The sequence below is a fragment of the Cricetulus griseus genome, assembly GCF_003668045.3.
Source record: "Cricetulus griseus strain 17A/GY chromosome 1 unlocalized genomic scaffold, alternate assembly CriGri-PICRH-1.0 chr1_0, whole genome shotgun sequence".
NCBI lineage: Eukaryota > Metazoa > Chordata > Mammalia > Rodentia > Cricetidae > Cricetulus > Cricetulus griseus.
Genome location: NW_023276806.1, coordinates 105252806 through 105270923, shown reverse-complemented (window position 1 = coordinate 105270923; position 18118 = coordinate 105252806). Strand labels below are relative to the sequence as shown.

At 40.7% G+C, this 18118-nt stretch overlaps 1 protein-coding gene across 2 annotated transcripts in view; it reads left to right on the top strand.

The window, feature by feature from the left end:
• Window positions 1–2397: 2397 nt before the first annotated feature.
• The window catches only part of Pcdh10 (protocadherin 10), a 57716-nt gene continuing 41995 nt past the window's right edge, over window positions 2398–18118 (top strand). For both annotated transcript variants that reach the window (XM_027391903.2, XM_027391901.2), the window contains exons 1-4: window positions 2398–5028; window positions 6532–6590; window positions 7104–7210; window positions 15193–15498. In XM_027391903.2, coding sequence (XP_027247704.1) covers window positions 2398–5028; window positions 6532–6590; window positions 7104–7210; window positions 15193–15498 — 3103 coding nt within the window. The remainder of the gene's footprint in view (window positions 5029–6531; window positions 6591–7103; window positions 7211–15192; window positions 15499–18118) is intronic.

Sequence of the window (18118 nt, the reverse complement as noted above, 5' to 3'; positions counted from 1 at the left end):
CGGGTTCCAGTGGCGTTACGTTACTCTTGGGTCATTCATTACTAGGAAGCCTCGAGAGTGTCATTCTAGTCTATGGCTTAAGGGGCTGGACAGGAAATAAACAACCTATTCCTTGTGACAGAGTGTTGATTAGTACCAAAACGTATACTTTGATATTTATCCTTGGAGAATGGGCACTAATCGCACTCTCCAGCACCCGAGAGTTCGTTTGCACCGCCTTGTAACTTCACTAGGACTGGGTGTGTGGATGCACCTCTGAGTGGGCACCCGCAGCTAGTCAAGCGCGTCGCTCAGAATACTGAGGTAGCTCCCTGGGGACTCTCACCGAACTGAGCATAAGGCCAGCAAGAACCAGGGGCAGAACGAGGAATGTGCAAACGTGTCCGTGGATGACCGCAGCAGTGCACGCTCTATACCCCTGTGCGTGTGAACCGCACTACTCAAGGCCCCTCCGCCCTTGCGCCCACCCCATGGCCATTCTCCAGAGAGCTGTCCCCAGTCTGGACATGGACCCTCCCTACCCCCTCTAGTATGGAAGCGGTGATGGATCACCAATAGCAAAAGAAAAATACATAATTGAAATAGAAATCAGGCAAATAAAATAAAAGCCCGCGCTCCCCACCGCTGCCTGGCGCGAGGCCAGGCGAGGCGCAGGGATATTGCAAGAGCCTCGCAGCAATGGGTGGTGCTGGCACCGGTGCCCTAGAGTGTGGTTTAACGATGGCGGGCTCCTATGCAAAGGGTACAAAGAAGCTCCCACTCCTTGACTAGGGTACTCACAATACGAAGCAACGTCCCCAAACGACTTAATCTACTAGGCAAGCATTTTGTGCGTAGACTTTAGGTGGGTAGACGTGAAATCATCTACCCGTCTATAGGAGCTGTCACCCCATGTCCCTTAGTCTGAATCCCTCCGCTTTGCGGGGCGGGGGGGGGGGGCGACTTCACCTCCGCACTCCCATTTCAGCCTCCTTTATCCTCCCCACACAACCCCTAAGGATCCTCCTGCTCTGATTGACACATGCCATTTTATGTCTGAGTTTAAATTGTCCGCGCACATCTCAGCCAGAGTCCCTTCATTAGGAAACCCCTGCTGACTACGGCCCCAGGGCAACTTTCCCCCCTTCTTGGTGATTTCTTTCCACGAGCAGCAGCAGGGAAAACACCTTAAAGGAAAAAGAATGTTAGCGTCACTGGAAACCCCGCTCCTTGGAGAGGCTACCGCGGCTGTTGCTATTATGTTTTCGTATTTGCTGATGCAAACAGGGGAACCTCTCTTATTCCCTGCCCATTACCTGCGGCTGGGGACTGGGAACTTTCCGCGGCAGAGTCCCCTGCAAGCGCCTCGGGACCTGCGGGCTGTTCTCGCTCTCACACTCACACTCACTCGGGCAGCCAAGGCGAGAGTTCTGCCCCGCCCATCCTGGCTGTTGCGTGACGTGTGTACTTGACGGCCACTTTTGCCAATGAGCAGTCGCTCGGTGGGTGGTGCTCCTCGGCGATTGGTTGGCAGAATGAGGGCGCTGCGCAAAAACAGAGAAGCGGAGCGCTCGGAGCTCAGAAACTGCCAGCCGAGATCACAGGCTTTTGAGGCTGAAGCCGGAGGCAGGATGGACTGAAAGGAAAAGAGGCAGGTTAGAGGGGAGAAGCTTGGGAAGGAAACAGCAGAAAAGCAATCTCTCGCTGTGTTTACAGCAAAGCAAGGGACGGTTGGGTCGAGGACGGAGACAAGACTATGAAAGCCAAGAAATGCAAATAGAACCAGAGAGGGGAGAAAATGTCAAGAGGAACGTCCATCCGGAGAAATGAAGAGAATGAAAGTTTTATGCTGCAGAACGACTCCGTGTTTTTCCGGCACCAGATTCGCTCGCTGTCTTTAATCCCGCTCGCGTTTGCAAGCCATTGACATCAAGAGGCATGTTCAGCGGTGCCGGCAGCATCTCCTCTTCCTTCTCTTCTTCTTCTTCATCTTCCTCCTCCTCCTCTTCCTCCTCCTCCACGTTCTCCTCCTATCAGAAAGAAGACAAACCTAGGACAGTCTTGAAATATCGAAATTGCCTCCTTGGGATTTGCCAGCGCCGCGTTGCGCCAAGACTGTCGGAATAAAGGAGGCTGACTATTGTATTATCGTTATTTTATTAATTGGTCAGTGGGAAGATTACATCTGAGCAGAAGGGACATCTGTCACCCTTTCTGCGTTAAGATTGAAAAATGAGGCTGGATTTGGGGAGGCTCTAAAATGAAGTAAAAGGAATAAAAAAAATTAAGACAGCCACAGAAGACCCCCCCACGTAGCGCACTATTTTATTTATATTTTTGAGATTATTAATTTTTGTTGCTGGGGAGGTAATCGGGTGGCTGACTGGCTACGGGGGAGCGGCTTCCTTTCCTTTGGAGATGATTGTGCTGTTATTCTTTGCCTTGCTCTGGATGGTGGACGGAGTCTTTTCCCAGCTCCATTATACAGTGCAGGAGGAGCAGGAACATGGCACTTTCGTGGGGAATATCGCGGAAGATCTGGGCTTGGACATTACAAAACTTTCAGCTCGCAGGTTTCAGACTGTGGCCAACTCACGGACCCCTTACTTGGACCTCAATCTGGAGACCGGGGTTCTGTATGTAAATGAAAAGATCGACCGCGAGCAGATCTGCAAGCAGAGCCCCTCTTGTGTCCTGCACCTGGAGGTCTTTCTGGAGAATCCGTTGGAGCTGTTCCGAGTGGAGATCGAAGTGCTGGACATCAATGACAACCCTCCCTCCTTCCCGGAGCCGGACCTGACAGTAGAGATCTCAGAGAGCGCCACGCCAGGCACCCGCTTTCCCTTGGAGAGCGCCTTTGACCCAGACGTGGGGACCAACTCATTGCGAGACTATGAGATAACCCCGAATAGCTACTTCTCGCTAGACGTGCAGACCCAAGGAGATGGTAACCGATTCGCCGAGCTGGTGCTGGAGAAGCCACTGGACCGAGAACAGCAAGCGGTGCACCGCTACGTGCTGACCGCGGTGGACGGGGGAGGAGGGGGAGGAGGAGGGGAAGGAGGGGGAGGCGGTGGGGGAGCCGGCTTGCCCCCGCAGCAACAGCGCACGGGCACGGCCTTGCTCACCATCCGAGTGCTTGACTCCAATGACAATGTGCCCGCGTTCGACCAACCCGTCTACACGGTTTCCCTACCAGAAAATTCACCCCCTGGCACCCTAGTGATCCAGCTCAATGCCACCGACCCGGATGAAGGCCAGAACGGCGAGGTCGTATACTCATTTAGCAGTCACATTTCGCCCAGGGCTCGAGAGCTCTTCGGACTTTCGCCTCGCACCGGCCGGCTGGAGGTGAGCGGCGAGTTGGACTATGAAGAGAGCCCAGTGTACCAGGTGTATGTCCAAGCCAAGGACTTGGGTCCCAATGCTGTGCCTGCACACTGCAAGGTGCTGGTGAGAGTGCTGGATGCTAATGACAACGCACCGGAGATCAGCTTCAGCACGGTGAAAGAGGCGGTGAGCGAGGGTGCGGCCCCTGGAACCGTGGTGGCTCTGTTCAGCGTGACTGATAGAGACTCAGAGGAGAATGGGCAGGTGCAGTGTGAGCTCCTGGGAGACGTGCCGTTCCGCCTCAAGTCTTCCTTCAAGAATTACTACACCATCGTGACCGAAGCCCCTTTGGACCGAGAAGCTGGCGACTCCTATACTCTGACAGTGGTGGCCCGCGACCGGGGCGAACCTGCACTCTCCACCAGTAAATCGATCCAGGTTCAAGTGTCAGATGTGAACGACAATGCGCCGCGCTTCAGCCAGCCGGTCTACGACGTGTATGTGACAGAAAACAACGTGCCTGGTGCCTACATTTACGCGGTGAGCGCCACGGACCGAGACGAAGGGGCCAATGCCAAATTAACCTATTCTATCCTCGAGTGCCAGATCCAGGGCATGAGTGTCTTCACCTACGTGTCCATCAACTCAGACAACGGCTACTTGTACGCCCTGAGATCCTTTGATTATGAGCAGATCAAGGACTTCAGTTTTCAAGTGGAAGCCCGGGACGCCGGCAGCCCCCAGGCACTGGCAGGCAACGCCACGGTCAACATTCTGATTGTAGATCAGAACGACAATGCCCCCGCCATCGTGGCGCCCCTGCCGGGGCGCAACGGGACTCCAGCCCGCGAGGTGCTGCCTCGCTCTGCCGAGCCGGGCTACCTGCTTACTCGCGTGGCAGCCGTGGACGCGGACGACGGCGAGAACGCCAGGCTCACCTACAGTATCGTGCGGGGCAACGAAATGAACCTATTCCGCCTGGACTGGCGCACCGGAGAGCTCCGCACTGCGCGCCGGGTCCCAGCCAAGCGCGACCCCCAGCGGCCTTATGAGCTGGTGATCGAGGTGCGTGACCATGGGCAGCCACCACTGTCTTCCACAGCCACCCTGGTTGTTCAGCTGGTGGATGGAGCCGTGGAGCCACAGGGCGGGGGCGGGGGCGGAGGTGGAGGGCCCGGGGAGCACCAGCGCCCCAGCCGCTCTGGCGGTGGAGAAACTTCACTGGACCTCACACTCATCCTCATCATCGCGCTGGGCTCAGTGTCCTTCATCTTTCTGCTGGCCATGATCGTGTTGGCCGTGCGCTGTCAAAAGGAGAAAAAACTCAACATCTACACCTGTCTAGCGAGTGATTGCTGCCTCTGCTGCTGCTGCTGTGGCAGTGGGGGCTCCACCTGCTGCGGCCGCCAAGCCCGGGCACGCAAGAAGAAACTCAGCAAGTCCGACATCATGTTGGTGCAAAGCGCCAACGTCCCTAGCAACCCGGCCCAGGTGCCGGTGGAGGAGACCGGGAGCTTTGGCTCCCACCACCACAACCAGAACTATTGCTATCAAGTCTGCCTCACCCCGGAGTCCGCCAAGACCGACCTGATGTTCCTGAAGCCCTGCAGCCCTTCCCGAAGTACAGACGCTGAGCACAATCCCTGTGGAGCCATCGTCACCGGGTACAGCGACCAGCAACCAGACATCATTTCCAACGGAAGCATTTTGTCCAACGAGGTAAGGCTGAAGCGAAAGAACCATCATCTCTCATCTCCTCCATCAGAAAGCCTCCTCTAGCCTGGCCCTGTATCTCTTAAAGTGCACTGTGTATTTTTAGGGTGTTAGCTGGTTTGTAGGGCTGTGGGAAGGCGAGAATATGGAGTCACCTTTTCTCACCTGGTGAAGTGTAACCTAACTTCCGTGTTGTTCTTGACTGAGCTCCACCCCTTTGCCTTTATTTTGATTCCCTCCCACTTTGCTTCTTTAACACTTTGCAGCTTCTGCCCACCCCCCCCCCATACTTAAGGGCCTGCCTTCTTTGAAACCTAGGGGATTTAAGAGAAAAAGCTTGAAGAGAGAAGGAAGGGGTGGGGGAAGGGCTTCCTATCACCGACAAAGGTCTTTTTCTCTCGGCATCTGTCCCAGGCATTAATAAAGTTGGTTCAATTTTGTTTTTCTTTTTCGCTGCTTTCAGTCGCGTGCACAACTGAGCTATAGATTGTTTAACTTTATATGATTGCCTAAATTGGATCGCATGTTTTAGTGACCCGTTCCTTCTCTGAGGAAAAAGGGGGGAAAAAAAAAGCCTTCAATTCTGCTCTGGACAGCTTTAACACAAGGTCTTGAAGCCGAATGCCCACACAGTGTGAATTTGAATGAAGTTCCTTTGGCACCAAACCCTGTAAGAGTAAACCAACTGAAAGGTTGAACAATTGTCTTAAATATATCGTTTCAGTAATAATTACCTCCTTGGCACTGTGTTTTGTGAATAATCGCCCACTGTTGGTTTTCTTCATCAAAGAATTTGACTTGTCAATTCCGGTTTCTTTTTAAAAGGTAGAGACATAGTGGCAAAGTTGGAGGGTAAAACAAAGTTTGAACTGAGGTATGTGGCTGTGTGGCGCTTGCAGAGGGCTTCCTGAGGGGAAGGTGGGGGAAAGATTTATGACAGTCTTTCTTGGCATCTCCTTATTTTGAGTCTCAGATATAATTCATTGACTTTCATGAATATTTGTACAGCTCATCTGTATCTTAAGCACCTTTTGAAAATAAACAACAAAATAATTGGAGAAAATATCCAAACTTTTGCTTATTGAGCGTGCTGTTTTTCTTGTGTCCATCAGTATGCACTTAAACACCCTGTAGGCTGTTGAAGTACAAGACACAGAATTCAACTCGGATAACTCTGTGGTAGACACAACAGTTTATCAAGCCTAGCTATGAGGTTGTTTGCATTCTCCCTTTAAAGCAAGACACACTTACTGTGCACCAGGTAGTTTGCTTTTTCTTCTTTAAGCCTTTATAAAGAGCTGAATTAAGGAAATCTAGATCCAAATGTCTCTATACATTTCTCCTGCTCTTACCCAGCAATCACCATGCTGTGGTCTTATGAAAGCCTGAAAATTCATTAAAATATACACCTGTGCTTAAATCCAATAGAGTTCTTATTCTCAGAAGCAAAAGGACCATTACAGCCTCTGAATTTTAGTGCTCTTTATTTATTTATTTATTTTTTCCTAGAATAAACACCAGCGAGCAGAGCTCAGCTATCTAGTTGACAGACCTCGCCGAGTCAACAGGTATGAACTCTTTGCAATCCTTAGCTTGGTGTGTGAACTGTTTCCTACCTAGTAAAAGTAGGAAGTATGTGTGTTAATTACATATTAAAAGACACATTGTATAAAGAGTGTGATCTAGATCAGAGCATAAATAGTGTGTATAATTTATTTATCTTTGTACTCTTGGCTATGTAATTTGTTTCGGTTTATATAAAATTATAAAATATTTTGCCAGTTTCCATGACTTTTCCATATACGTGTTCATATACATGATGACTATGTCATAGACATGTACTTAGATGTAGTCATAGAATAATGTCCAACTTCATGTTTGATGTTCCAATCGACTGTGAAAGCTTTGAGATTTAAGTGGGAAAAAAATGAGTTTCATGTGAAAATAAAGGTACAGAAAAATTCCGAGAGTCTGCAGCACACATCTGTGACCATGTGGTGGCAGAAGAATATTTTTTGTGTTTCTTTACCTTTCTTTTATTCTTTTTAAATTCTAACATTCTCCTTTTTTTGTGTTTCTAGTTCTGCATTCCAGGAAGCTGACATTGTAAGCTCTAAGGACAGTGGTCATGGGGACAGTGAACAGGGAGACAGTGATCATGATGTCACCAATCGTGGTCAGTCAGCTGGTAAGTGTGATCAAATAGCCATCTAAATGTCCTTTCTATAGCTGTTTATTTAAATGCAACTACAAAGGATGATGGCTTAGGTAATGATCTGTCTTCTATTTGTCATTGTATACTTAAAAGAAAACCGTGAAAAGTGTTACTTTTCACTTTGGAGTGCTGAGGGTAGGAATTACTTAAGATTATCAAGAATTCCTTCCTTGTGCAATGTTCTTTTTAATAGGATTTTGTCACATAGAGGTATCCACATATCTCTCAACTAGTCCAGTTCCCTGTATTCAAACATTTAGGGTATTACTAAGCTTTTTTTATAGGGGAGGTAACTGAGGTAAATTAACTTATTGAGTATCATAAGGGCTACAGAAAATAAATGCATGACTGGGCCCTAGAATCCAAACTCCTTGCCTTCTGGAGAACTGCAATTTTCATACCACGTATCACCAGAGAAGGAATGATGTTCAAAAGTCACAAATAGGCTGAGGGTCTAGTTCCCATTCCTAGGTCTTTCCCATTCAGAACATTAGTAATAGACAATTTGTAATTAGTATTGTTGCAACATCTTTGATCTCTTTGTATTTTGACAACCATTAAAATTTGAACTCAAGCATTTGTCTATGTGGGTTAACCTGTGGGCTACCTAATGGTCACAGGTGGCAGTTTAATACAGTATAACTTTTAAAGGGAATTTTACTTCAAATTTCACTATATGAGCTTGACCATTGATGATGTGTAATATATTCTCATACTAATTACTAATGTTAAAAACTCATAAGGAAAAAAATTAGATAGCTTAGAATAAAAATAATTTCATAACATCATTTGATTTCCTCACTTTCATTTGGATTTCAGCCATGAAATATATTTGCTGAATTGTCTTTCTTCCTAATTCTGTGTTTATTTGACATGTGAGGAAATGGAAAGCCTGGGGCATTCTTGAAACATCTGAAAAATGTTCATCACTTGGCTACCTCTGGGTGAAACTTAGCTCTCTTGATACTTAACCTCGATTTTATTCTATAAAGTGATGGAGTTCCTTATTTTCAAGGTGATATTAGTCCTAGAGAGCACTCATTCCTTAAAATAGTTGGTAGCCCTGGGAATGGTGCTGAGGCAGTGTGTCAAAGGCCAATGCACACCCTGTAGGACCTGGCAGCAGTGGTTGCTACAAGCCTCCCAGTTGGCTAAAGTGGGCTCTGTCTGTGGCTGCTTAGTCTTGGGAAACCCGGGCAGGAGGAAAGGAAAAAGAGGCTGCTCAAGGGTCTCTTTATATTGCTGCAAGTCATTAATATGCAGACCTAATGAGACTTGAGAACTGCCAAGAATCCCCGGAGGTCCCTGCCCCTTGCGGGCCTTCACGCTAAGTGAACAGAGCATCTATTTAGTGTCTGGGATCCTGACAACAAACCAGACCTTGCCAGCAGTTTATATGTGAGTACAAAGTCCCTTTCATTTTTGCCCTATATGTGGTATATGATTTATTGTTATCACTTAAAAACTGTACATTTAGAACTATTCATTTCTATCTTCCCCAAGTTTTTAGTTTAACCCCATCCTTTCTTACAACAAAACGTTCAACACACACACACACACACACACACACACACACACACACACACACACACAAAAGAAATCTACTTCATGTTACTTTGCATGTGTTTTATTTCTTTCCCACCCACTCCCTTTTGTATTTTCTTTCTTTTTCTTTAAGTAGAATCCAGTCTCTTTGAGCATTTTAGCCTAGTCACTTAGACATACATAATGAGCCTAATAACCAATGCAAAGGGAGAAGAATGGAGAAACCTCAAGGAAGACTAAATCTGTTAGATATTCCTGTTACCATGTCTTCATGGTAGCTATTTTATTTCACATAAACAGTGTTGCCATTTTGTTAATGATTCTTTCAAAGAATTTGGGATTTCAGATCCTTTTAAGGAGCATTAAAATGCAAAAATGTGTTCTGCAATGCATTTTAACTAGGCAAGGCAGTTTTTAGTTTTCATCATCAAAGTGCTGAACTTTTTGCCCCCATATCTAAGTTGTTAAATGTGTAAAAGTGTTATAGAATTACCACTCCATTTATGCATCTCAGTGGTTACAGGGCAGACACAATATACTGGGCAAAATAATTGCTGTTTTTCAGTTTTAAGAAAGCACTTACAGTGAGAAGTAATTGCACCTTAGTGTTGAATTGATCAGTTGTCATATGCTTAATTTTATACTAAGAAGTATTCTGAGTGTTTTTAATGTAAGAATCTGAATGCATAAAATTAAAATGCCTTTTACTAAGTGACGTTTTTCAGTTCATACTACTGTTTTGTGTTATAAACCTCTCAGCATGTAGCAGAAATATTTCAGAAGTGAAGTTTGCTCCAAAAAATGTGATTTATTTCTTGGTAAAGGCAATTTATGCTGATCTTCCAAATTTACAAATTTAGGCAATTAGGCAAATCTCACTAAACGTGTTAGGAGAAAATGTAAAATGATCAGAGTAAAGGTGGAAAGATTAAAAATCCCAAATTCTTTCTTTTAGCTTGTGTCTCTTGTCAGTTCACAATGTAGCTTACTGTTTCACCTGTTCAAACTGACTAACTTTTGCTTTACTTCTTCGATTTTTCTATGATAAACTTACTTTATACTTATTTATTTCCATACAGTATGTATCTATTCTTTCCTGAATTGTTTCCTATTGTTTTTCCTTTATTTTCTCCTTCCTATTCTTCTGCTGTCTAAGCCTTCAGCAGCCTGAAGCCTTCTTCACAGAAAGGCTTCGGACATGAAGGCAGCTGCAGAGTCACATGAGCCTTCTCAGTTGGTCACTGCACCTGGCTCTATCCACAAAATTCCTGGGATTGACCACCACTCTGTAGCACTTTGCTTTCTATAGCCCTGTCAAGGTGCTTTCCGTTTTTTTCAGGGCACTATTGATGTATCGGTTAGATATGGCAGACGTCCAGGGAGATGTGGCGAAGGCTTGCTTGAGCTATCACAAGAGGGAAAACCGATTAACTGCAGCCAAAGGGCTAAAAAGTAGATTTAATAAAACATATTTCTGAGCTTCGTTAGTAAGTCAGTATGTTAAAAGGTTTATTTTCCTATCTTAGAATAAGGGTATAGCTAGCATCCTAGCTAAATGATTTTAAACATTAGTAACATTATTGAAGTATATTTACACAAATCTATTTAGTGGTACAAAATAGGTTTTTATTAAAAGTGTATGCTATGAAAATTGTACAAGAGCTGTGAATTTATTTTAATGCCTTTCTCTTTAAAAAATATGGTAGAAATTGCCAGCATTGTCTTACACCATTTTGTTAAAATAATTAAAGATATTTATTCATCAGGCATGAAAAACTATTGAATATAAATTTAAAAATAAAATAGCTAAAATTATAATTTTTCTAAATAAAATAAGTAAAAATATCAATTTTTACATTAAACTAGTGGGCAGCTACAGCATCTGCAAGAACATTCTTAGCTTTCATGAAGTAAAATATCATTTTCTTAATTCCAGTAAGATTCCAGATGTTAACAAGAAAACCTTTGCCTTATAAATACAGGGAATTCACACCAGTTGACTACAAAAGTTTGTTTGTGTTTCTGATGAACCTATGAGCTACAAACTAAGAATGTGAGGAGGCTTATAATTGGAAAAATGGAAAAGAGAAAATGTTGAGAGAAAACTGACAGAACCATGAGCAGTTTGAAAGGGATAGGGGGGGATAAAATTCATAGGAAGGGATAAAATTTTAATACACATTTTATATGTTAAGGAATAATGATAAATACTTGACCCTTGCATATTCCTGAAAATTATAACCTCCTTTTAGCTGCAGTTAATCTCTATATAGTATTTTGGGATGCTTTGAAAGATGTCTGGAATTTTTCTCAAAAACTAAATTTGTTTTCTCATACTTACAGAAGGTTTGAATAGAAAGAAGTAATGTCTTAAATTATCAGAAAGGAACACAAGTAGGATAAACCTCTAATTTTCTTAATCATAACATTTGTCAGCAGAACCATCTACAGCTATTGTATAAAATACATTAAAGATACCTTTAAGATACATGTATCCTAAAATTTATCCATGTCTGTCTTTGTAAAACACCCAGTCCCTCATATCGGCTGTTATAATTGCAGAATAGCTTATTCCTGAGGACCAGAAAGAAATGACTGGATACAGTGATTGCAGTAAAAATATGTATCTTAAGACATCTTGTAGTTGTTATGAAAATTTAAAAAATGTGTCCTATGATTTTCAGGTCTTACACATGACTTAAGTTTAAGCATCAATGTATTTGAAAGAGAAAACAGTAAGTTAAAGTTATTAAATCTTGAGCCTTCAATTCAAGCCATAAGAACTAGCCAGATCAGTGTGGATGCTCTGAATTGCATCACAGGTAATGAATTAGCATCCCTGTCTCTGATGTGTTCAGCTTTTCACAAGAAAGTTAAAGGCTCTTCTATGTATTTGGTAATTAAAGTTGCACAGGCAATGTGACTAATGATGAATGATAAAAGGACATTGTTAGTCATCACACAGCTCCCCTGCATGAGGACCCTTAATGGGATACATTTATTTCATTCTAAACTATTTATCTAAATGACAAATGAAAAAAGAGTCTGTTTTCTATTAATTTCTCTGTTCCTGATTTGAAGTTTATTGATTATGCTGTGGTTTTCATTTTCATTTCTATAACTGATTTTCCTCATGAGAAATTCATCCATTCATTTTATTGATAAAACTGGTGAAATACCCTGGCCCTATTTAAGAGACCTCACCTTCTATTCACTTATATATAATGATATATAATATTGCCAAGAAAATTCCATTCTATAGGCTCAAAAATTTATTTAAAACATTGCTTACCAATTTTCTCTTTTGCCAAGTGACACTGTTTTGTACCAAGCTTTCAATATTCCTTATTTTTTGTTAATAACATGCTATGCATACTTTTTATCCATTCTCCGTCCACACATTTTTTGCATAACATTAGGAAAATTTAACCAATCTCTAGTAGTGAGGAGATATAGAAAAAAATCACCAGTTTGCAAGACAAAACACATGTACAACTAAATATATAATAAATATAAAGTAATTTCTATCATGCGCCTTCTGGTAGCATCAAGAACTGTCTTACCACTGGCATATTGGATTACTAATAAGGTGACAGCAATGTGAATTACAATGAGTGCCTGGACATGAATACATAAAAACTTACAAATAGCTGGACTTTCATATGTTTCATGTGTCATATTTGTCAGATTTAAAATGATATGCATCAATCATATGAAGAAAATATTAATTGGAAAATCATGCATTCTCATCTATCTTTCAATAATCTAAGAATTCTACATTAATATTTTGAGCTTAAATATCCATAATTCTTTAAAGTTATTATCTCAGATTTATTTTAAAATTAAATACACATAATCAGTTTTTCTTAAATGTGACTTATATGGTTTACAACAGCCTTCTTCCGCCCATCACTAAATATATAGGCAAAACTTAACTACCAGTTGATCCAAATATAAGTCTTATTACTCGGTTGCTGCCTATGCAACTTATGAGCTTGTATTAGGGATGTTCTCTTTCTTGTTTAGCATGCATATTTTCTTACAGAAATAAGATGGGTCTAGAGTGTAGGGAAACACCTCCAGGATCTCGATTCTGTTCCTTGTCAGATTCTGTAATCGCAGCTTCAGTATTTAAACTCTTCAGGAGATTACCTGTTAGTAACTCACTTTCAGGCGTGTGCATGGTAATCAACAATAGGATATGATAACCAAATATGTATTTAGGATTATACATAAATTTCTTTAAAATGAAAAGTCATTATTCAGTGTGATTCACATGTAGTAATTAATTTGGTGTTGTTTCCTCAAGAAGTAACTTTGTTTGTATTTAATGGCCTTCAATTTAAAAAAAAAAGGTCAAAATGGTATAAGTTTCATTATTTTGAAATATTTGTCTTTTGTAAACATTTTTCAAGTATACTTTCATTTAAATCAGTGTGTAACATGGTACATCAGTTGAAACATTAAAACTCCTTTGAAAGCTAGAGATTTCTAGATATTGGTGCGATTAAGACCCAACTATACTCATTAAATAATTGTTCTGTTAATTGTAAAACCCCAGCTTTTCATACATTTAAAAGACTTTATGATATAAACTAATGATGCTTTAGTTATTTGAAACTAATCAAAATTGTACTTATCAGATGGCTCAGTGGGGAAAGGTCCTTGCAACCTGTCTTGATGAATTGAGTTCCATTCCTAGTAACCACATAGTGTAAGGAGAGAAGTCACTCATGCAAGTTGTCACCTGACCCAACCTTCACACATATGACATAGTATGTACACACAAAGAAGAAAATGGATATAATTTTAAAACACTAGAAAGGTTTACCAATATCCTAATAGTCAATAAATGTACTCGCATGCTTAGAAAAGCACTGGAATGATGTTTGTCTACATTCTCTTCTGTATTGTGCTCTATACCAAATGAGTATCAGGCTGGTGGCAACTGACTATACATAGTTCCAGATTTTTGGAATCTAAGGCAGGACAGTTAAGAGTGTCAAACTAACCTAGGAAACTTAGCGATTTCTAGGTCAGCTTGGACTATATAGAAAATCCCTGTCTCAAAAATCAGAACAAATGAAACAAAAAAAATTAGATATCAACCCACAGCTCTCAAAAATTCTTGAACTAGTGAGATAATTGAGTCAGTCAAGTGCTTGTCTTTGAAGCTTGAGATGAGGAGTAGTGACAAAGAACCAAAGTACAAATAGCTGGATTGGATGTGGTGGCATTTGCAACCCCAGTGCTGGGGAAGTGGAGACAGGCAAAACCTTAGCACTCGTTGGCCAGACAGCATAGCTGACTAGGCAAGGTCCAGGTCAGTGACAGACTCTTTCTCAAAAGAAAACAAACAAACAAAATATAGTGGGTGGAATCTGAGGAATGACATCTCTTAAATACACATGCATATACAAGTAGTTACGTGCATGTCTACACATATGAACACACACATAATACATACAAATTCTTGTACATGATTCAAGAACTAGATGTACTTTCTTGGTCACAATCACATTTAATAGTCTTGTTTGTCTAATAAGTGTGAAAAAGTTTGTAGCGTCATTTTCAATCTTGATATATAAGTTTGTGTTGACTAGGACAACCATTTACATGAGCACTAAGGAATATGTCAATATTATCTGTAGTGGATTCCCACTGCATTTGGTTACCTTGGCTACACTAATTATAGTCATTTTTTTTTTTTGTTTTTGGTTTCTGCAAGTTGTATATAAGCAAATTATAGGCATATAGATAGCCCGAGTTCCAGGGCCAGATACCGTTAGGAAGTCATTCCCTAGGAAACTAAGAACCATACTATTCCCTGTGTTCAAAATGAACAGAATTCTCACTATTGGCAATTTATCAATTTGGGCTGAATTTCTGTTGAATTTCACTTACCATTTAAAATCTAAAGTCTATAGTCTAGCTGTTGTCAGAGCCTGCATACCCTTTCTGTGTTTGTAGGAACATAAGCAGATGCACTGTTAGAGGATGTAGATTAAGAAGCCCCCACAGATGGGATTTCATTATATTATCAGACCAGGAGAGCTTTTCAAAAATAGCCTTTATCCATTCGTCATTTGCTCAACTTTTAAGAAGTTGACACACAGCATTGTTTTTCCACCAATATTCTGAGTTTAGAAACTCTCTGTGCAACTTCTTTGCCACAGACTCTCAAGTTTCATGTTTGCAGATCATTTATCCTGTTTTAAAAGATACAGAAAATGATATTAAGAGGCCTTTTGTTGTTGGTTCCATAGGATTAGGAGAAACCTTAGTGAAACGTTTTCACCCACAACTACAGGATCTGTAGGCTTTTCCCCACTGTACAGATACCCATGCTGACTACACCAGGTGTTTCTCGTTTCTTCCCTTTTCCTCTCTATGGTTTTCTCTTTTTTCAGGTATGGATCTCTTCTCCAACTGCACTGAGGAATGTAAAGCTCTGGGCCACTCAGACCGATGCTGGATGCCTTCATTTGTCCCTTCGGATGGACGCCAGGCTGCAGATTACCGCAGCAACCTACATGTCCCCGGCATGGACTCAGTGCCAGACACCGAGGTCTTTGAACCTCCCGAAGCGCAGCCTGGATCAGAGCGGTCCTTCTCCACCTTCGGCAAGGAGAAGGCCCTGCATGGCACCCTGGAGAGGAAGGAGCTGGATGGATTACTGTCTAATACACGAGCGCCTTACAAACCACCATATTTGAGTAAGTATCACATGAAAGCTTGCATCAAAGTAGTTCCTCGTAAGAAGTAAAGATCCACATTCTTATTGCTGAAAACAGTTTGAGTTCTTAGAAATGTGGATGAAAATTATTTTTAGGTTTAGGCAGAACCCTAGGATGGAAAACTGATACAGTAAGCAGGAAGGTGGGCTGCTAGGGCTGTATTTACAACTAAAACACGGGTTTGGCTTTTATGAAAAGTATCTTCAGATGTTCCTTATTTCCCTAGAGTGGGGAACCGTTGCTTACTTGATTTCTATGTAATTTGAAGGGATAATCAAAGGCAGAGTCCTTTTGGGTACTGTAAGTTATTCCTGGTATAGAACTGAGGGACTTACCAGCTCATACCAGACAAGCACTGAACTGCTATGTTCCCCTGGTCTTGCCTCATGTTTCCTGTTGATAATTGACTGGTGTCATAAGCTAACTGTGGTTTTATCATAACGAAATTAAACACATTAGACAAAATTTAGAAAATAGCATAGATGTAGACCTCATGTTGAGCTTTCACTAGAGATTAGGGTTTTGCTGGTAAGGACTCAAGTCCATAATTTGAGCCAGAGATGCTGTGTGACAGAGGGACAAATAATCTTGTAGCATCGAGAGTACAGACAATATGACCCTTACTTCAATATAGAAACTGTATTCTCCAAGTGGATTATCTTACACAGCCGTGTGACCAATAAAGATACTTGGAGTTTCTATGATAGGTTTCCTTTAGAGGATCTCAGTAAGGAAATTATCCCATTTAATATCTGGTCCATGACCATCAGCTGCTTTTAGTTAATGGATAAAGATTACTTATAATGTAGTTCTTCAACTCAATCAAAAAATAGAAATCTGCCAAGTATTGAAAAGTCTAATGCATTTGGCATATTCTTTTATCTTCTAATATCAGGAAAATATCTGCTGGATCATAAACCAGAAATATAGATTGAGTAACATTGGAGATGTGTCATTTCCACTGGACTGATAAAATAGGAAGGATTAAAAAAACTTGATGAAAAGAAAATAAACTGAATATATATATATATATATATATATATATATATATATATATTTGAGACCATGTAATGCAAAAATCACATAATAAATCTATTGAAGCCATGCCTTCTAATGTAGGACAATAAGAGCAGGCAAGCATTAAACTGAGGTCTTCATGAGATTCATACATTGTGATGACAATAGTGACCATGTTATGTTTTATGAAAGATTGTGTTCAGATTCTCAAATTACATAGGAACACTGTTGACTCCACAAGATACATTGTTTTAGTATTGCAGAGTCTTTTAATTATGCCTTTTATGAATCACTAATATCTGATTAGCCTTCATTTAATTTATACTATACAAAGAGCAAAGTATATAAATTATTAAAATCTAAGATCCAAAATTAAACATATTCAGACATTCTAGCTTATTCAAAGAGAGCAAAAATCAAATTTTATAAAGGAGAACTATGAAAAGGTCTCCTCAAATTGAATTATAGAGCTGAAACTGTTCTTAAAAATAAAATGTTTCAAAATAATATGAATAATCCCACCTTGTTTTGTGTAACTTAAGGAATATTTTTAATAGAAAACCATTCCATTACTAGCAGTTTCAAGAGGAAAAAATCAAAGGATATATAATTCTAAGGAATTGAAGTATATACTTTTAAATTAATACAAATATGTTCTTTAAGGACATATTGTCAGGTAAATTCATTACACAGATAATGGAAAAGCAACTCCCTTTTATAATATTAATGAGTACAATACTTGGCAAATTACACTTCTATGTAAAATTGTAATCTGTTACATATAAGAAAGTATTTTCATTACTGCCTAGTTTTTGTTTTTAATAATGACCATACTAATCATATTTATTAATGAATAATAACACTGTCACTAATTTCCTGTAAATTTCTCTATTTTGTAAAAATCTTTCATTCTCATTTAGAAGCCTGAATTCAGGTATCTTTCATTTCATAAGTATGTGTGTTAACACAATTAAATAAAAAATCTATTATTACACCTTGTAAATTTAAATTTGGTTGAATATTGGTTGAACATGTCTGTTGAACCAAATTAGTCTCTAATTATGGTCTATATACTTCACTATCAATTTTAGCCCACTAATACTGTTCTAAATCCTCAATATTTGAATTGAAGTGTGATCCTAGTAGAGGATAAACAGAAAAAATATTTGTACATATAATGTACTTAATTCACCCTGGAATTTAAACATGTATGAATTTCTCCTTTTAAAATATAACAATATTTTAGTGATCTATGTTATGGTAGACTCAGACAATCACCCTTAATGTTTTATATTGACCCAGACTCAATGGACAGAGTCAATTTTATTGTTAGTATAGTACACAACACACTATACACTCAAGCTGTTCCTGACCATCCCCAGTCATATGGTGAGATGGTTTAATACTGTGCCATTTATCATCAGGAATGGAAATATTCTCATCTTCTAAATTAAAAACCACATCCCTCATATGATTAAAAAAGCTAAAAAGTGGCACTAATTACTTGCTTTTAATCAGAATGTTTAGATAATTATTGAGGCTGCTGTTTTACTTTTGTTAACTACACGTTTAGTTTTCTAAT